The 22,010-nt window shown below is 38.4% G+C and overlaps 1 protein-coding gene across 8 annotated transcripts in view; it reads right to left on the bottom strand.

Moving 5' to 3' along the window:
• ANKS1B (ankyrin repeat and sterile alpha motif domain containing 1B) overlaps positions 1 to 22,010 on the bottom strand; it is a 373,862-nt gene that overhangs the window by 312,219 nt on the left and 39,633 nt on the right. For all 8 annotated transcript variants that reach the window (XM_063133719.1, XM_063133713.1, XM_063133716.1 and 5 more), the window contains exons 3-6: positions 20,534 to 20,690; positions 12,692 to 12,988; positions 3,734 to 3,809; positions 2,476 to 2,577 (exon numbers count right to left, since the gene is read on the bottom strand). In XM_063133719.1, coding sequence (XP_062989789.1) covers positions 2,476 to 2,577; positions 3,734 to 3,809; positions 12,692 to 12,988; positions 20,534 to 20,690 — 632 coding nt within the window. The remainder of the gene's footprint in view (positions 1 to 2,475; positions 2,578 to 3,733; positions 3,810 to 12,691; positions 12,989 to 20,533; positions 20,691 to 22,010) is intronic.

Genomic DNA, 22,010 nt, shown 5'->3' with positions numbered 1-22,010 from the left:
TGCATAATTTGTGAACAGGACAGAAATTCTTGTCCATTCCTAAACCTGGTTTATGGCCCTCCTAATCCATATGGGCTGAGCAAGGCTTCTGATGGGCTGTGCCCTGAGAGGCTTGCACACTCATATAATTTTAAGCTGGATATTTGAACAGAAAGGCACAGTCATTGTGCTGGACTTTATAAGTATTATCCAGCCTTTTAGAGTTGGATGCCATGGATTACTGTTTATCCCATGACTACTTTGCAACCTGCAAGAAGGCTGGCAAAATGGGTGGATGGGGGGGGGCAGCAATAGGCATATGAGCATCTACATGAACCAGTGGGTTCTTTTTAAGTGGATAGAGATCGTTTGTTCTTTAGTTCCAGAAACTTGGGCCACAGCTAGACCTAAGGTTTATCCTGGGATCATCCAAGGTTCGCCCCTGCCTGAGCACTGGATCCCCTGTGTGTCACCTAGATGAACAGGTTTGACCCCTGGACGATCCAGGGATAAACCTTAGGTCTAGCTATGGCCTTGCTCAGATGCATAAGTTGCTCTGCATAGAGCTTGATGCTTTTCATAGGGAAGGTAGGACTTTGCTTCCCACTACACTAATATCAAAGGAAGAACTGGTCACCGCATCTGAGGTGGGCAACCTGAGACCAGAGATAAAGACCTTGACACTTCTCAGCAGTCTTAACAGAGTACCTCAGTAATTTTAACAGAGACCAAGGTGGAGGTCAAGACCATTCCAGAAGCTGTGGTAGGCAACAGGAGGAGCAGTGGTACCAAAGAGGTGGATTGTGCTGATAAAGATGCTGGTAAAATACCACAGCTCTGCCTACTTGACTTTGTCATAGCATTTACGTACAAGCAGTATGAGACAAGCTGCATATAGTAGGATCTACAACGTCCACTAAAACTTTTCAGATTTAAATACAACCCTTAAAAAAAGATTAATGAAATTTAATTCTAATTTAAAAGATTAGACTCTAGGGAAAGTGATATATCTGCTCGATTACACATTCATTTGAAATGGTTAGAATCTCAGCTATCAGACAAAGCAATCAGAGAATATGCAAGAAATTAAAGGGAAAACACATACATTGTGATTAATGAAACAGCTGCTTTCTTTCAAGAAAAAATGCTAGGAAATGCAGCCACGGGTGGCATATAGTAAGGCTCAGCTGGAATGAACTACTGAATTCCACAGAACTAATGACATAGAAATCCCCTCATATATTAACCATAGCTGTTCTTCAAATCAGGTTTTGTATTGGAAGAATGCCTTGAATATGAGGCAATTCCATGTACATTAATAGCTAGAAAGAAGATCCAAGAGCATGAGTTGTCCATGTCAGTTTTAGATTCTATAGAAATATAAAAGCAGTGGGAAAGTGGGAAAACTTTTATAAGGCAGCTTCTGAAAAAGTGGGATTGCCAATTATTTAGTACAATAAATTTACTTTCCTTGAGGGGGAAAAACCCTAAGTTTCTTACCTGTAACTATGGTTCTTCAAGTTGCCATATGTGTATACTTACATAAGGTGCTGAGCAACGTTGAGAACCTTCTAGATGTAGTTGCTAAAGATTTTTGGTGGGAGGCCCAGTCCTAAGTGCTTTCACAAGGAGACATGCCTCCTGCCTTCCTGTAGAGATTGGGCCCAGCACCAGACATGCCCCAAGAAGACATGGCAATAGATTCTGAGTCAGAGGGGAGTGGGAGGGAGAGGTAGAAGGTGTCCTTGCATCGCCAAGCTTGCAAAAGGCCAGTGAGGAAAAAGGGACTGGTTGTGGCTCAGCTCGTAAGTGGTATTTTAGCATTTATACAGTATTTGTGACTGACGCTGGGGTTTTATACCGAAACATTTCACATTTCGAAATCTGTATCTGTGTGCACTGTATGCACAAACACACATTTAAATCTATATATTTTTAAAAATGTAAATCTATAAATTTATAACCTGAGGTACTAGTTTTGTTTTGGAGTGCTGTATCATGTGCATTGCATTGCCTCCACATCGGGTAATTAAGATGCTCACACACAGCTCTGAAAAACTCTTAGAAATTTGAGTCTCCACTTCCAGAAAGCAACAGAATAACCACTTTTGCAAGGGAAACTGGGGATAGGGGAGGATTTTGGTCAAACTTTACCTAGCTATACGCTTCCCCATTTTAATGTCACAGTATAAATGGAGAAAGTGAAAATTTGGCCAAGGCGTGTTCTGACAATAATGTTTAAAAATACAATATGAACTTATGTGAATGCAAAAAAAAAGGGGGGGAGAAGAGTATTATTATTATTATTATTATTATTATTATTATTATTATTTATTTATATAGCACCAACAATGTACTTGGTGCAGTACAAAATATAAAAATAAAACAGCGATACCCTGCCTAGAGGCTTACAACCTAAAATCACATTAAAACATTATATATTTTATATGCATGTATTAAAATCTATCTCTTATATTGTTCATGTAAATAGTTTACCTTGAAGTAATGCAGCAATCTGGAGCGACTGTTGTGATGGATGTTCTTTAAGAATATCTAAAACAGTTCTACCTAAATTGTCCTTTATGTTTGCATCAATTCCTGAAATAGAAAAATATGATGTACTATGGAATGATTAAGAGCAGAACCCTAACCCCAGATCTGCTGGCTAAAGGAGGGTTGGAAGTAGTAGACAAGGTCCTCTAGTAGAGACGTCACCAGCAGGGGGGCGTATCCACCCTGGTGGTGCCAGGTATGCCTGCTGAAAGCTCTTAAGGCATGGATATACTGCCAGTAGTCTGTCAGTGGTAGGCCCTAAAACAGGCTGTTCCAGGTGTGGGGTGGAGGTGGGCTTGGATCTGCTGGATCAAAGGCCATGTATTTCCTCAGAGGCTCCAGGATGCCCCCACCGCCCCGCCCCCAAATTATGCTAGTCTGGAACTGATTTAGGTACTTTCTTCACCTTGAAACGAATGGACAGGGGGTTAAAAACAGAATTCCTGGCAACGTAAAAAGGAAACCTGCCCACCACCACCACCACCCAACTATCAGCATGAGCCAGCAGGGTTTTGAAAGTGGTGTACAATCCTCAACTTCACTCCCTGCCACCCCATTTAGGATTATTCAAAAAAATATCCTAGATAAATATTCTTCAGTATAAATGTAACACATCAAGCCCAGTTATTTAGTATAAGGCTAATGGCATATTGACCATTAACAATAAATATATACTTTTTCAGCTCATGCACATATAATAGGGCTTAGAAGATACAATAGCTATCTGGTCATATGGCAGTGGGAAATTTGTTCTACAACAACTTTAATGGCATTTGACATGAAAAAGAAATCAAATTCAGAGAAGACCAAGAGAGTAATCCTGTCATCTCTGGGAGAGAATCCCAGGAATCATAGGATTGCTTGTAAAATCCTTCCTAGGTGGGGAACAGCTCTCCAACCTCAGAAGGGGAAGCTGGAACTCCCATCCCCAGGTCCTAGCAGCCGGCACAGAGATAACTAGCTGCCTCTCCAAGTTCCAAAACTCGACCTTGGAGAGGGGGAAAAGGGAGTGTTCTGATGGATGGTAAGGGGAGAAGACTTAAAGAGACCAGATTTATCCTAAGCCTCCTCCACCAGCCTCTTTCCCTCTACCTCCAAAGCATCCTTGCTAGATAAGCTAAAAGTTTAGGATGCTTCCAAGCATGTTTTGAAATTAGAAAATTGAAGACAAACTAGAATTTAGAGAATAATGATGATTTACCTGTTTCTAGGAGAATGCGGACCACATCCACCTTTCCAAACAAAGCAGCTTCGTGTAATGCACTCCCTTTTTCTGTCTGAAAAAAATCAATTAAAGATAATCTAAAATATCAAACAATCTAAACAATTAGAAACATCATTACTGATCACTATTAACCTCAGGATGTAACATTGACCTATTAACCAGAGGATGCAGAATAACTGACTGACATCACAATTGTATGAATTTTTACTCTTACCTATGTCCCAGTGAGTTCAATGGGAGTCACTTTTCAGTGATTCTTGAATAAAAATAAATCATATCTGTGCACCATTCCCTATCAAAAATCCTTCATATGAAATAATATGTGATTAATCCCCCTCCCAACCCCCCCAAACCCCTGCAACTTTGATACCATTTGTTTCAATAATTTGTTCTCAATTTGGACTGAGTCAAAATCAAATTAGTGTGCATTCTGATCAATATTGGTAGGCTTTTTCATGAAATTGTTGATTTGACTCAGATTTATATCTGAACTGAACTTTTTTTGTCCCATTGTTTTTGTGTTCCATTGTCATATTTTTTAAAATATTTTTGGAAATTCTGCATCACTGAAACCATTCTTAAAGAAAATATGTTTGCTTCAGAAGAACATTATATAAGAAAACTCACACATTTTGTTTACGTTGCAAAGTATGCCTATATAGCTCTAGTTAATGTTATCCCAAAAATAATTGTTTTTTAAAAAATACTTTTAACTTTTCTAATGAAGGAAAGACTTTCATTTTTAATAATTTGGAAATTGAAATAATAATAATAATAATAATAAATATAATTATGAATTATAAATTAATTCTTTCAGTTGAACTGAAAAGGATAACTATATATTGAGGGGTAGGAGGAAATATCATCATCATTGTGATCAACTTCAGAGTCTTCAGATGGAGAGCATAGTAACCAGTAGAATTGGGAGGAACAGGAAAAATTGCTATTATGAGCTGCTTCCTAATATATCTTCTTCCCCGTGCTGTAGATTCACCATCTATGCCAGACCCAGTAACAGTACTGCCTGTGCCAAAACCACATTTCAACCAGCAACATAAAGCAACTCAAACTATTGTGCATATGACTGCTCTGTCTTCTGCTACTGATATCACCTCCATACACCCTCTCCAATGCCACCACTGCTTTTCAATGAGTGAGTACGCCCCCATCAGCAGGGATAGTAGTGGCACCTCAACTTTCTGCACTGCAAGGCTTGGGTGTCAACTTTCTTTCCTGGCTGTTGCTGGCCTTGAAATTACTCCTTCCTCTTCTTTTGCTCAATCCTCCATCCTCTCTCTAACCTTCCTCTTTCCCAACTGGCCAGCCTCCTTTTTCATTTCCCTTAACTGATCTGTTTCCTTTCCTTGCTAATTTAAACCTCTCCACTGCTTCTAGGTCTGGTTCCTTGTCAGTGAACCCTTCCCTCTCCTCCTAGTCTCTGCTCTGCAATAGGTTTAGCAGACTCCCTGGCTAGTCAGCAGCTTCCTAGTCAGTATCACTGCCTTTGGAAGAGACTTCTGGGAGCTGCCGGGATTCTGTGGTGGACTCCTTGACCCACAACCAGAGGAAGTGTCGCAAGGTGATTTCTTGCCGTCGTGACAAAGCATAATATAATTCTTCCTCTTTGTTTAAAACAATATATGTAGGTAGAGGCATCTAGAAGGTTTATAATGGGATTGCGTACTGTGAACTTCTTAAAAATTCTTTCAAAAAACCAGTATGCGATGTGTGCACATAGACATATATGTGTTTGTTTATTTTTATTACATTTATATTCTGTCATTTTTCATCCAAGAAACACAAGGCAGCTTACATTATCCTCCTTTTCTCCATTAAAAAAACAGAAAGGAAGTAATGACTATTCTTAATAATACCATGACCAGTCACCGTCACCATTTCAGAACAACCATAATTTCATACATTATATTCCTGCCTAAAATTCCCCTCTTATGTGCCCCTTGTATCAAATAAACCCAATGTTAATCCATTACTTTGACTACCTTCCTAAATCCTTTACTTTGGTCTTACTTTTTTAAAAAAAACAACCAACATGTTAATGACTAAAATGATCAAGGGGCTGGAGCATCTCCTCTATAAGGGAAGGTTACAACATCTGGGAGTGTTTAGCTAAGGGGAGACATGATAGAGGTGTACAAAATTATACAAGATGGATAGGGAAACAGGTTTCTCACTCTCCCATAATACTAGAACCTGGTGTCATTCCATAAAACTGATTGGTGGGAGATTCAGGACAGGTAAAAGGAAGTTGTTCTTCACTTACTGCAGAGCTAAACTATGGAATTAATTACCACAAAATGTAGGTCCAGTCCAGGTCCGGACCCGATTCAAAGTGCTGGTATTGACATTTAAAGCCCTAAACGGTTTGGGGCCAGGTTATTTGAAGGAACGCCTCCTCCCATATGTACCTTTCCGGACTTTATGGTCATCTACAGGGGCCCTTCTCCGTGAGCCCCTGCCAAAGGAAGTGAGGCAGGTGGCTACTAGGAGGGCTTTCTCCGCTGTGGCACCCCGGTTGTGGAATGAGCTCCCCAGAGAGGTCCGCCTGGCGCCTACACTGTACTGCTTTCATTGCCAGCTGAAGACCTTTTTATTCTCTCAGTATTTTAACACTTAATTTTAACTTAAATTTAAATTTTACTGTTCTAACTCTGTATTTTAATCTTATATCAATTTTGCTGTGTGGTTTTATCCTGGTTGTGCTTTTTATACTGTATTTTGTAATTATGCTTTTAACATGTTGGTTGTTTTATTATGGTGTTAATTTTTGTGAACCGCCCAGAGAACTTCGGCTATTGGGCGGTATAAAAATGTAATAAATAAATAAATAGTGATGGCCACCAATTTGGATGGCTTTAAAAGGGGGTTGGATAACTTCCTGGGGAAAGCTATCAATGACTACAAGTCCTGACGGTTATGTGCTACCTCCAGTATCAGAGGCAGTAAGCCTTTACACACCAGTTGCTTGGAAACATGGGTGGGAGGGTGCTGTTGCACCGTTTTCTGTTTGTGGTTCTCTAGTCAACAGCTGATTGGCCACTGTGTAAACAGAGTGCTAGACTAGATGGACCCTTGGTCTGATCCAGCATGGCTCTTCTTATGTTCTTAATTATAATTTCTCTTACTTATTTTTTTTTAAAAAAAATCAGAAAGAGCTGCAGGAGAGCAAGACAATATTATTATTTTTAAAAACTATATTTTAGGTGTTTTATTTATTGCATTTATATCACACCCTTTTTCCTCCAAGGAACCCAAGGTTCCTTGGAGGTTCCTCCTCCTCTCCATTTTATCCTCACAACAACCCTGTGAGGTAGGTTGGGCTGAAAGTCTGTGACTGGCCCTAAGTTATCCAGTTATCAAGTTATCCTCCTCCAGCAGTGCCTTTCTTGGTGAATCTTTAGGGGTTCTCTGCAGCCTCATCACAGGCGTGCCTGGGCAGCTGTCTGTATTTCTGGTCTGCCTTCCTCAATTTCAGAATCCTCAGTTCTCAAACAAGCATTGTTTCTTTCTGCGAGGGTGTCTTTAACTGTATCACTAGCAAGCTCATCTTCATTAACATCACTCAATTGAGGATGGATTCTCTGTCCTATATCACTGTCCCTATTCTCAGTCCAGTCCAAACATGCATGCCACTCTTCCCCCGCCTCCCTGGGTTTGATCAACACCAGCAGGTCCAGAACTTACATCTGAATGAACAAGTGAAGGTCTCTTCTTTACACTATGGATCTTACTTGCTGCCTCTTCACAACATGCATGCATCAAAGGAAAGTGACACCTTTTCTAGAAATACTATGGCTGTTATTGAATATCGCCTCTACACTGCCATAACTCAAAGCCTTAGGGTTTCTCTTTCCTGATGCAGCCCTTTTCTCATTAATGCTTTTTTCTTTCTCCCACCAATAACTATTTCTTGACATGTTTCTTCTACCTGCAAGCTCTTGTAAATATTTTTATGTTAACTTCCATCTGTTTATATGCCTCAAATGCATGTAACAATAAATTCGAAAACCTCTCTGAAAGGCAACAGGAATGCATCATTGCAGTACAAAATTTTACTGCAAAAGTATACAGCAACATTCCAATTAAATACTTTTTTGTAGCAGCAGTACAAATTGGCTAGAAGTGAACAGTAGATATTGGTTTGTGTTAAATAAGGATCATATATACATAACCCTTAACCGGGACATATGCAAAGGACAATCTCAAAGTTAGATGAAATGCAAGGAGAGCATCATGACAAACTGTTGTAATAGAGCCATCATTTGAATTACCATAATGAGCATGTTCCTTTCTCCTACGCAGGATGAAAAATTGTTCCATTACATCAATATAATAAAGCAAATAATCATGCAATTATTAATTTATGCATAGAAGAAAAAATTAAATACCCACAATATATATGCAAGATGTGCAAAACAACATACTATAATCAGAAACGAACTTATGTAACAGTAGCTATATTAACATTGTTAAGGAAGATGTATTTTTTGGAGCAGAGATAGGTAAAGGTCACATGTAGAATTTAACAGAAATGTGTTAGACAGTCATTCATCATAAATGAAAGCTTATTGTGTAGGCTTACTCACTCATGTACAGAATGTAGCAGACCATAGCCAGATGGAATTTCTGTACAGCAGATGTCATCACAGTTGTGAAACAGAGATATGGTACACTAGATGGTTTCCTGTAGAACTACCCACCAAGAAATTATAAAGGATTTCTCTGAGCAGAACAGTCATCACTTCAAGGCATGATGTGCGCAGGTTAAAGTTCTTATTGGTCTCATTTGTATGCACAACATGCCAACTCTGACAAAAGACAGATGGATGTCTTTACGTAAAAACATACCTACAGTCTTCCTCCTGGTGTGAGGCAAAACTATAAGCATTGTAAAGAAGAAGAAATGAGAGAAATTCGTTGTCCAGTAGCACTGCCCTTGTTAACTGATTCATTCAAGAGTCTGGGAGCACAAGAAGCACAGCACAGCTATCTGCCTGTCGGTCGATTGTATGCAGAACCATGCCAACTCTTGGGAAAACTGCTGCCATGATTAATTAAATTGAAATGAGCCCTGGTGCTGGGGCATTTATGACAAAATTAGCTTAAAAACTTGAAAAAGTATTGAGGGATTGCAGGTATGTCAGAATGGTGAAATACTTTCAGTCATGGTTGAAGATAAAAAGAGACATTTTGAAAATGTTAGCAGCTATTAAAGAAACTCCTCTTTCAAAAACACTGATTGGGGGGGGGGGGAAGGTTTTCCCAGTCCCCAGATCAAATTCTGTTGCATGCCCTGATGTAGATCCTGCCATGGTAGGGGGTAAGTGTGTGGGGAAATGTTGCAAAACAGGTTCTACAGCAGTATTGTAGCACATGGAAATTGCAAGCACTACAACAAATGTTTAAAATAGTTGGAGAAAAACAAGAATATTGAGAGAGAAGTAATGATAAGACAACTGCTTGGAGAGTGTGTCATGTTTCCTGTGTGTGAGCTAGATGTTACAGTACAGGACATTTAACATCTTAGTTTAGATTTGGATGGAAAGGTCCATATAAATCAACCACAATCCTCCTGAGCCAAATCAATTCTGAAAATGGGGGTGCTTATTCCTGCTTTCTTGAATCAGATTTAAGGCACCTACAGCAACTGCTGCTGTTCACAGCAGTCAAAATATTACCTATTTCTAGGCACACTAGACAGAAAAATCTAATTGAGTGGAAAAACAGCAACATATCCTGCTCAAACTTATAGAGGGTAGTGTTCTGTAGGACTGCTAACAACCTATGGAGAAATTACTGAAGAAGAGGTTTTATTGATATCAGTCACACTAAGGCTACAGCATTCTGCACAAACTAATTTGCAATGCGCTTTTATTCTCAGCATGCCACCTTATAAAAATGTTTAATCAGTTTAAATATGATTGAACATAAAAGACTCTCCATAGATAACTAGAACAGGAGGTCACTGTTGTCACTTCTAACACAGATGACCTGCTGGAAGGGAAGGAAGAAAAAACTGTATGTGTATTCACTTCACAACTATCCAACACATGATTGTTAGAAGTGCCTGATGACAGCACCCGTAATTCATTTGATAAGTGCTGGTATACTGTAGTAGCACCAGGTGCAACTTACTCCTCTTCCCCAGCTCAATGTACTTTTATTCACATAAGAGCAGATCCAGAAGGGTTCTCTTGCAGAAAGTGGTTTCTGGTCATGGATTGTGCCTTAACAGAGTAGCATTTATTGTTCCCCTGCTAAGCAGCAATTTGTACTGAAAAATAATAACGTAATTTTTATCTAGCAAACTGTACCCATTATTAACCATAATTAGCAGTAATTAATAAAAAATAAACTAATAAAAGAAAACCAGAAAAACAGATAACTAAAGCAGTTCTAAAATGTAAAAGTAAATGGTGAATTATTATTTAAGAACTAGGAGCTATTATAGTTTCACTAAAAATTGGACTTATATAAAATAAGTATTAGCAATAAATTTTACCAATATTCAAAACTCAGTCAGTGGAATTCTAGGAAAACCAAGGGCCTTGCTAGATCTACCTGGTAATCCGGTGGGGAGTAGGGGCGACGCCGCGCTGCAGCTAGCGCGGGCCGTCGTCCCTAGCTAGACATAAAACGCGACGGGGTAAGGGAAAGCCACATTGCGTCAGCCATTTTTTAAAAAATTAAAGGACCATGTGCGGAAGAGTTCACCAACGAGAAGGTAAGGCTTTTTTTAAAAAAAGGTTCCCCGCTCCCCCCTGCCCCTGATTTCACCCAATGTCTGATGCCAGTCCGCTCCCCCGGCTTGCCTGCTCAATTGCCCATCTGCTCCCCCCCACTTGCCGGCTTACTCGCTCATCCGCTCACCCCCCGCTCGCTCGTCCACTTGCTCCCCCTGCTCGCTCGCTTGCTCGCCCGTCCACTCACCCCCCCGGCCCCCATCTCTCCCCCCTGCAATTCCCTCGCCCCCGGCCCGATGGGCACAGTGCTCCATAGGAGCGTGGCTTCTCCCGGCTACTCGCTAGTAAGCTGCGTAGCCAGGAAAAACCACAGAACCTGCTAGACTTTCTGCAGGGAGGGTTTAGCCAAGCCTGACCCTGGGATCCCCTGTGCGTCATCTGCACGCACAGGGGTGAACCCGGGTTTCAGCCCGGGCTAAACCCTTGTCTAGCAATGGCCCAAGTATGCTTGAGTATTTCAAACAGTAATATTAGTTCAAGTATTATTATTTAACATTTATTTAGTAGTTCGTGTTCTAGACACATTTGACAACAAGTAAAACACATCAGGTGTGAAAGAAAAATGTTACAAACTTTGTGAATTTATTTTAGTGAGGCTGTAATCCTATATCCACTTATCTGGGAGTAAGCTCATTCGGACTTTCTTCTGAGTAGACAAGTATGGGATGGCATTGTAAGTGTAATACTGAAAGCGGATGGGTAAAGCAAAAGCCATAACTTGGCATTTACTCCTTTTGATTAAATGTTTCATATCAACTTGTTTACAGAAAGGTTAAAACCATTTTGTATTGAAGGCAAAATATTTATTTATTTATTATTTATTAATTACATTTCTATACTGCCCAATAGCCGGAGCTCTCTGGGCGGTTCACAAAAATAGTAAAATGGCCTAAGAGAAATCCAATCAGTAATATATTAATACCTGCTAGAAATATGGATTTTTTCCTTAGCTACAACTCCTGTGTTTTATGAGGAAATTACGTAGATGATATTATCATGTTGTAATGTATGGCTTTAAATGTTGTGAACTTCCCAGAGAGCTTCAGTTATTGGGTGGTATAAATGGATTTTAAAAATATTTCCAATATAATATTCTGCTTCTTTTGTAAAACAATGTTACTGCAACCTTTTCTCCATTTTCACCTGCTGGGAATGCAAAACAAACAAACCCTCGGTAATGCAACAGTTTATTATTTATTACTTTCCATCACTCAACAAATATTAATGATTTTACTCAGATATTATATTGGAAGAGGCAGTCAACTGAAAGCCAAGAGGCAGTATTAAACAGCAATCAACTGAAAGGTTCTGCACATTTCAGATACATTAGCTATTTATTTAAGATGGGATCCAAACGTCCATTTTGAGGGTTGCACGTTGAAGCTTCTTCGGCTTCCCATCCCTAAAGCAGCCCTGCAGTGCTCAACAAGCTGCTCCTTAAATTTTCAGAAATTCTGGAAGCGCTCTCAAATGCAGCACAAGATCAGGAAAAATATCGCAAAGAAATCCTATCATGCAGGAAATATCTAACCCATCCTTTCACTCCTAACCCATCAATGGGTATGTTCTAAAAATAGACATTTACCCTGTTTTTACATACATATATGTTTAACATACGCAGCAAAAATAACTCGCAGCTTATACCTGGCCAGTAAATACATGCCCAAATAAAATGGACTTTTCACTGCCTGCAAAGGTCTTTGAGGACATGTTAGTTAGCAAAAGTATGAAGGAGCTGTCTAAAAGATGGTAAATACCCACTGAAAATCATTTTATTTGCCCTTACCATTTCATGGTGCATAAAGAGGCAACTCTTAAATGAAGTCTGAAATTTCACAGGATATTTATTTATTTTATTTATTTATTTATTTATTTATTACATTTTTATACCGCCCAATAGCCGAAGGATATGAAAGAGGAGGAGGATTTGATATATCAGGGCTTTATATACCAGCTTCTTGAAATATGCCCGGGGGCAATAATAAGCCCACACAAACACTGTACATAGCTTGTAGCGGTCCTGCCCAATCTGCATGCTGTAAGTTGAAATTTATTGTCATGAACAACTTTGCACTGTTTCATTACGGTGTTACAAAGAAGCTATTGTGTCACATCCTTATCTAAAGGAACAAAACAACGCTTTCTTTTAATATTTTTTTAAAATCATACTAACTTGGCAGCTGACATCCATTCCAGCTTCTAGTAGCACCTGTACAACAGCTTTGTGGCCATTACGCGCAGCAAGGTGCAAAGGAGTATGTTTTCTTGTGTTACAGCTCATCAAGTTTGGATATGCACTGATTATCATCTTCACTACTCGCAAGCGGCCATATAAGGCTGCCAAATCCAATGGAGTCTCTAATTTGTTGTTTCTTATTGTAGGATCTGTAAGTTCATCAAGCAAAACAGCTACCACTTCTGAGTGTCCATATTGGGCTGCACAGTGCAAAGCTGTTTCATTTTCATTGTTCTGTTAAAAAGAGAAAAATAAAATAAAATGCCTTGTTAACAACTTTACTGCACTTGGCATACTCTTTTATTGTATGGTATTTAAGCACATTGAAATAGATTTAATAGATATTATATCAACAATTAGAATTTTGCTGATATTTTTAAGCCAAATAGCTCTGGCAGCTCAGCTTCCCTTCTACTGCAACTGATATAGCCTCCCGCTTATAACAGGAGGAGAAGTGTAAACCTTGGCTATATCTGAAGTGGTCTTTGCATATTTTGGTTAGGACTTAATGAATCTAACTCCAACATAAATGCTTCCTTGTCCAGTTCATTTGATTAAATAGCTCCCAAGGCTGTCAATTTATACAAATGTACAGAAACACAGAAAATTAACACAGTTATAATTCCTACAGTACAAATATTTTATGCAAATATGAAATCATCAAAATAAACATTATTAGTCTTAGCTGTTAGTCCCAATGGTCCATCAAGTTTTACACAGAAAGCTAATTATTTGTGTATGTCAAATTAAACACCTATTGACTGATAGAAAGCTTGGTTACACAATTTTTAACAGCATGGGCATGTCTACACCAGGGGAGGGGAGGGGGAGGATCTCACAATATGCTGATCGCGAGATCCTCCCCCACAGTCCAAACGCGGCATGCAACATCCCAGGAGGAAGGAGGACGTCGTGCCCGCCGTTTGTTTTTTTTTTAAAGAAAAGGACCTGGAGTGCGCCTGCATGCCAGCAGAAATGTAAGGGGTTTTTTTTTAAAAAAAAAAAACCCGACCCCACTCCCCTCCCCACCCGATGGGCACAGAGTGCTTGAAGAGCTCGGTGCCCCATGCCTGGTTCCTGGCTCCTAGCATTTACTTGTGAGGAGCCGAGATGAAACCGAGACGGCCACCCACACATCACGCGGTCTTGGGACAATCCCGAGACTGCGGGAAAAACTAGGGTAAAAGCTGTCCTGGTTATCCCGGGGAAAGGGAAGGATCATCCCTCCTTGCCCCCAGGATCCCCTGTGCATCATGTGGACGCACAGGGATGATCCCGGGGCAATCCCCGGGATAAGGCATGATGTAGACATGCCTCATGTCTCCAAAATTACAAGAGCCCTGGATTGGAGCCAAAGATTCTACTGCATGAGCCTTGCCCACTATATCCCAAAAAAGACACACTGGAGTGTCCCCAAACTCTCTGGTGCAAGTTTTTGAGGGCTACAGCAAGTTGCAGGTGGGAAAGAAACTGGCGATACTCCTTTTCCCACATAAGCAGGTGTCTTCTACATACGCAGATGTCGTCTCTAGAACAGTGGGGTCTTTAGATCTAAGCCAATATATCTGACAATTCGATTTTATACGTAAATGGCACTATTCTAAAATGTAACAAACAAAAATCACAAGAATACACAACTTCATGCAAATATTTCACAATTAGATGAGAAAATGTACTCATGTTTTAGAAATAAAATATTTTAAAATTAGAAAAAATAGGTTTGAAATATTTGTTAAAAATATAAATATAAACCTAATCATTATAATTTCCATTTATATTTAATTATTTATGACATATAGTGATAAAATACCTTATTAGGCTACAATCCCATATTCACTTACCTGGGACTAAAACCCACTGAATTCAGTGGGATTTACGTCTAAGTAGACGTGTCTAGGATTGCACTGTTAAGTTAATTTTTCTAAATAAAAATGTATTTGAATGAATAGAGATGTGAATACTGAGTAATTATTTGAAATCCCTAAAAACTGTAGAACAAAGAGAGAAATCCTGTGCATACCCACCCAAAACACTAAAAAGCCTTCTGCAATAAACTTGGCTTCAAATATTCACATTTTGAAATTGGAAACAAGTTCATATTAGGAGAAATGTTGTATATTGCATTTCTATAAACCTGTTTGTCCATTCACAGATGTAAATACTGTTTTCTTGTTATAGAGAAGCAAAAATATTTTTGAAAGTGAAACCTCAGATATTGCAACAGAAATTTGGAAATCTAACATAGACTTGTTACATTTGAACAGGCAGGCTGTGCACAGTGCTACTGTGCCTTGCATTACCAATCCCTCAGGAAGTTGGGGGCTTAAAGCTATGATCAAAATAGTACTGATATTCATGTATACATTTAAACTACCACCACAAATAATGACTTTATCTAAAACAAACTACTTTTAGAACAAACATAAGAACTAGCCATGTATGATAAAGTTTGGGAGCTGAATATCCCCAACCCAACCCAACCCATAAGTGCTGCATTATTGTTTGCTCTAAATATCACATTGCTGGTGCTGATCCTATCTGAAAACATTGTGAATTTCGATAAAACCTCAAGGGAAATGGGGGTAGAAGCACTGTTCCTAACAGACTACAATAAGAGAAAATTAGCGTTTTAAAAAAACAGATTTGGATTGGTGGGTGGACTGGAGAATGAGAAAGTGTTTGTGCTAATCAATTTTGTCGGCAAACATAGATTTTTTAAGGGCATCTAAATATATTTTTAAGAGGGCATGAATTGGCAGAGACAGGTATATGACATAAAAAATGCCCTTTATGTGTTATTATTTGCACACGCGCACACACGAAGCCTGTTATTATGTCACCAACAGCAGTAGACTAAGCAAGTTGTGAGCAGTGGGGACAATAGTTAAATGCAGAGTCATAAGGTATTTACACAGTCATTACTTCGATCAGTCACTACTTCCAGCAGAATGCAGAGTATGGTTAAATCCAGTGCCATTTCTTATCCATGGGCCACACTTTCAATCCTATAGAACAGTGGTTCCCAAACTTCTTCAGGTCACCGCCCCCTTGGTTCTATAAACTCATGCCCAGTGCCCCCTACCTTACACTATAAAAATCATTATTCAGAATAGTGGTTTTCAAAGGAAGATTATTTATTTATTTATTTACCCACTAAGGAAGATTATTTATTTATTTATTTATTTATTTATTTCATTTCTATACTGCCCAATAGCCGAAGCTCTCTGGGCTGTTTACAAAATTATAAAAATAATAACAATAAAAATTATAAATAACAATAAAAATTATAAAAACAACAATAAAATTAAAAACAGTAACAATTAATTGAATATTTATTCAAAATCCAATTGCATTTTTTTAGTTTATTCAATTAAACATAATTGATGGACTTGATCCAGTGATATCATCTTTTCAAAGTCTGATAGTCATTTAGCAAGAATGTTAGATATCACATTTAGTAACTAGGGTAGAGGACCTCACTATTCTGTAAATGCTTAATGTGATGGATGGGCTTCTTAAACGGTATTAATACATGTGTGGATTCTTCCCCTATATGGCTTGGGGCCAAACTACCTTCTCCCATAAAAATGTCCCTGGGTTTTAAGACCTTCTGGAGAGGCGCTTCTTGGAAAAGACCACTTCAAGCGCCCCCCTGTCTCCCCTTTGCCTCTTAACGCCCCCCTGCTGCCCCCTTGCCTCTTAACGCCCCCCTATGCAATCCCACTGCCCCCAAGGGGGCAGTACTGCCCACTTTGGGAACCACTGCTATAGAGCAACTCTCTGAACAAAGACTTCAAGCTCTCCCCACTACCCCCACAACCACTTTTTCCACAGAAGAAGCAATGGAGATTCATGGCAAATAATATGCTAGTATATTACATTCTAGTAAATTTTATTTTTCAGTTCTATGATTCCAACCTAGCTATTATTCCTTGTCTAGCAGAATGGATATTATCTTTAACAATTACTAGGCATGAACATGACCCTACACTTCTAAAGCTAATTGTACTTTAAATATTTTTTTACACAAAAGTAGTTACTACTTAGGTCATTACCAAACAAACAAGTAATCTACCTTTCCAAAATATAGTGGAACATAGTTTCAGCCACAAGCATAATGAGAACACCATAAGCCATGCATGCATAACTGTATGCTTCCAACAGGCAGCAAAATACAGAACTGCCTCATATAAAGATATAGGGGGTTGTATGATCATATGTGTGTGTAATTTGGAGGGAGGAAAGATGTATCTGAAAAAGCAGACATTGAGATTAGGTAATATATTTTACCCAATTCAATGTACATGAAAAAGTAGTGCAGAAGAAATGGAATAGCATGTTGCAATAAAATTCGGAAGGACATTACCTGGGACTCAAGTTGCAGATTGAAACTGACTAAAACTGAGAATGTCTAGTCAATTTCAATCTTGTGTCAGTGTCTTTGGTAAAACACCTGTGTTGCAGTTCTACTGCAACTGCTGAGTAGACCCTAAGAAACAGAAAAAAAAAAAACAAAAGAAGAAGAGGAAGGGAGGGAAAGCAGAGACCGAAAGAGAGAAAGAGAGAGAGAGAGAAATAAGGAAGGTAGGAAATAACAGATGCACAGAGTAAGACACACAAGGGAGTAAGAAAGAATGGAGAACAGGAAAATAGTTGTTGAAACCTCCTCTATTATCAATTAGTTTAAAATAATACTTATAGGCCTCTGGCCTATACTATCGTATCAGAAAGGTTAACTGTGATGTGTGTCTAGTTCACTTCCTTCTTTGCACACTATAGGTATTAGCAACCAGTGGGATTACACATGCTTTAATAGAAGAACCTACATTTTTGTAAAAACATCTTGACTAACAAATGTCATGTCATCTATTACAAATACTTAGTGTAATAGATAAAAATACAAGGGCCCAAAACAAACAAATTGAGACCTAAGCTAATTTCAATGGAAGAATTAACCTCACTCTCACTGAAATCAATGGGATTTCTATAACAATTATTGGGGATAAAGTACAAGAAAGAATAAGAAAATATGCTGATTATTATAAGAATCTTAATAAAACATATTTAATAAATAAGAATCTAAATAAACTGTAACGTGTGATTGTAGTCTTCAAAGACTATACTTACAAAGACTATACTGCTCTACAATTTTATGGTTTGCACTTACACTAAACAACGGCTTAGTGTTACATACATGAAGAGATGGGTCACACTTCATGCTAAAACATGATTTAGTGCTATGTGCATGAGCAGGAAGGAGTCCAAGCAAAGCTTTAGGTTTACATGTTCCACCTCCCTTCTCCTATCTTCCTCCTGTAGCGCCAGGAGGAATAAACCAGAATTCATTTTCACTTCAGCAGATTCCTGGCTTACTTGTTAGATGCAAAGTGGGAATCAAGGTTTAAAAGAAACACTAGTCAATTGCTAAGCAAGCCAATCACAAACTCTGGCTTGTTTAACAAACTAGAGTTTACTTTAAATCACAATTCCTAGTTTGCATATAACAGCCACCCAGAAAACTGCTAAAGTAAAACTGTATTCTGGTTTATTCTTCCTCTAAGCTGTGTGGGAGAAGGACCCCAGCACTTCACATAGGCTCCTTTTTGGTTATGCTCACAGCACTAAACCATGGATTCGCATTATGCGTGAATGTAGCCAATGTCATATTAGATAGGGTTTTTTTAAAGCAAGGTTACTTCCACTGCATTCAAATAGTACTTAACCTTTTTATCAATATATAAATAATACTTAACCTCTTTATTAATACAGAGGTCTGTATGAACTAAAAGAGAGCAAGCAGTCCAGTTTAATAAAACATCAAATAACTATATTAATCCTAATATATGACAACTGACCAAAAAAAATACCTATTGCCACCTCTATCACTGAATAGTCTTATTAAATATGTCATTACATAGAGAAAATAATTACTTAAATAAAAAAGAAAAAGCTGAAACAAAATACAGTGTAATGATAGACAAACTTTTGATCTTACTTTTATACTGTTAGTTTTACTCTACCCTGTGCCTGTTTGGTGCATTCTCTTCCCCTTCTTATTGTTTTATTATGATTCTATTAGAATGTAAGCCTATGCGGCAGGGTTTTGCTATTTTATTGTTTTACTCTGTACAGCACATGTACACTGATGGTGCTAAATAAATAAATAAATATAATAACAACATACTACATGCTAGACAAAAAGTTCATCCTACGAGGATTCTAAATAAATAATCTAGATGTTTATTTCCTTTTACAAGTGAATGTTATATTAACTCATTAATCTTTAACTCCAATATAAAAGACTATGTACTCTCACTATTCTGTGGGAATATTGTGTTTTTTCTAAGAGTTCTATCTTTCTATTATCTGCAGTATTTCATCTCCATGTTCTCTCTCATTTACTTCTTTCCTTGCTTATTCCTATCATGATCCCAACAGTCTAGTTACTGTCCAGTAGTTCCTTCTGAAAATATTCCTATATTCCCTTTTAGTAATAAGTCCCTGCCATAACTAAACCAACACTAACGCCACCCCCACCCCCACCCCACTTGGCTTATGGGATTCCTTTTCTTGATTTAACAATTTGTTGTTCCCCTGCAATATCGTAATTCAGTAACCCCAGATAAAACAAACAAACACAAACAAACATAAAGATGGCAGCTACATCCAACTCCTGCCATTTCTGTAAATAATAGTTACTTGCATCATTCTAGAATTCCACACTTGAAGAGTGTGGAAACAATTCCAAAAATGCTGTAGCTTTTCATTAGGATCAGTATGAATTAGACTACTAAGGACCACTAGAGGGCACAAGAATGATAGGAAGACAAATTAAAATCTTTACTGTTTCAAGATAGGGGCAGTTATAGGAGCAACTCACACATTACTTCTCCCTATTTTTCATCCAAGGAGAGAAAATTCTATACTAGGTTTTCCTGGCTCAGAAAGGCACAAGCTTGTTATTCCACTTTTTAAAATATTTTAAGAAGTGGCAGTAGGAGAAGATTTCTAAAGGAATCATTAAAGGTATGTGCTAAGAATACGTGTAATAAAAAACTAAACAGCAATCTTGGGTAACTATAAATTAATTCCAATATTTCCCTGTGATTTTTTTTTCAGTCAACAAAATCTAAGTTGTGTAAAGTTGATTTCAAAAGGCAAGGACAGATCTTACTTTTGATTGTTTGAGAGCCTGTTTGCCAATCATCTGTTTGTACTTACCTTATGAATATTCCTTTAAAATCAAGAAAAATAAGAGAGAACCATGTGTCTGAAATCATAAGGAACAATTAATGGGATCAGAGTTTAATCATGCTTGGAGTAGACCCAGTGAAACATTACTAATGACTAGCTTAATCCTATTGATGTACTTAAATGGGTCTATTTTAAGCGTGATTAAATCTGGATCCAACCCACTGCCATACTGAGATACAAAACCCTTAGCAGAATGAAAGGACTATACTGCTTATCTGCAGCAAAAGCAATCTAAAGAATTCAGTAACTAAAAGATAACACTTTTGGCTCAATATTACAGTAATTAGAGCTGGTAAGGAATAAAAGTTAAGCTAAATACAGTATAATACTTAATCAAGGTAAGCACTGTTTTAGGTGCTGATTTCTGCCAAATTTAAGTGGCTTCAAATCATCTATCAATGTAGCTACACAGAAACATCCACCTTTACTCCTTACCATGGATATTTTAATCTTACAGATGTAGGAACAAAAGGATACTTACTTGTATTTTCTGAAGACATAAACAAAGATATTTAATAACTTCACCTGTTCATTGACTCTGGAATGTGAAGGCCCATGATGGATAAGTATCTTCACAATCTCTACATCTCCTTTCCAAGCAGCCAAGTGTATAGGAAAATACCCTTTATTATCTGCCACATTGGTGGAAGCTTCATATTGAAGTAATTTGATAACTACGTCCCTGAAAATATAAAGAAATTGAACTTAAACCTGACAGAATTATTCCTTTATAAAGCTGATGCATCACAGCACATATTGTCGAGATATACTAGAAGCAAACAATCATAACATTAAGTCATTATTCAATTAACGCTGTCATCAATGCTAAGAAGCAGCGGTTCTCAACCTGTGGGTCGGGACCTCTTTGGGGGTCGAATGACCCTTTCACAGGGGTCGCCTAAGACCATCGGAAAACACATATTTCCGATGGTCTTAGGAAACTGTATTGACTGAACTATGTCATGTATCATCTTTTGTATTATTAAAGCTATTGTTATGTATTATTTTCATTAGCAAACCATCCCATGACAATGGATCGTGTAGAGAAGAACGAAAATAATTTTATGGTTGGGGGTCACCACAACATGAGGAACTGTATTAAAGGGTTGCGGCATTAGGAAGGTTGAGAACCACTGGTCTAAACTATAAAACTATTAAAAAATGATTATGATTAACTAGCTCCATCACACTGGGGATTAACATGCTCCCTACCTTTGTGTTTTCATCCCTCTTTTCAAAAGAGGAAGTACACAACGAGCACGAGACCCGTTGACTCCGCTGTTCTAATGGCGCCACTTCTCCTGCACACAGCAGGAGAGAGCAGCAATTCCGATTTTAAATAAACATTGAACTTAATGAGGGTTTTTTTGTTGCGCAAGAAAGGCCAGAAGGGGCGTGGGAGGCAGATAACGTCATGTGAGGGACCTGAGCAAACTCCATGAGTGCCCAGTAACGAGCGTGCAATAAAACGCTCATGGGATGGAGCTTTATGTCTCACTGTGTCCTTTAAATTAATCACAGAATAATAGATTAAAAATTACATCATTGTAGTAGATTTGTTCTCCTCAGGTCCTCAGAGATATTAACCTGAAATCTGACAATAAATGGCTAGATTTCTAATGATGTCAAAAGAGAGAGAAATCCCAGATGTTATAGTAAAATGTATACCAGGGGCTTGCAGCTAAAAATGTAGATTGGGGGGATCAGTCCTTGACTTGTCTTGATTCTCTGCTCAGCAATCCTCAAATTGCAAAGCTTTGTCATATTCCAACAAAACGAAGACCATTCCTTTTCAAGGCCCTGTGAGGTTTTCTCCAGCTGTCAGGAGCTGGTGGAAGTACAATTTGAGTGCGGCTGCCCAAGTAGTGAACCATCAAACTGCAGGTTGCAGCATCTACTTAGCCAGTGAAGGACCCTCTGGCTCCGGACTCACTGCAGTCAGCCAAGCTGGCCACAGGATCCTCTTTGACAGGAAGAACTATTAAAAGGGCCTTGTGTTCTA

The sequence above is a fragment of the Elgaria multicarinata genome, chromosome 9 (assembly GCF_023053635.1).
Source record: "Elgaria multicarinata webbii isolate HBS135686 ecotype San Diego chromosome 9, rElgMul1.1.pri, whole genome shotgun sequence".
NCBI lineage: Eukaryota > Metazoa > Chordata > Lepidosauria > Squamata > Anguidae > Elgaria > Elgaria multicarinata.
The sequence above is the reverse complement of the archived record's forward strand: the minus strand, read 5'-3'. Positions and strand labels throughout refer to the sequence as shown.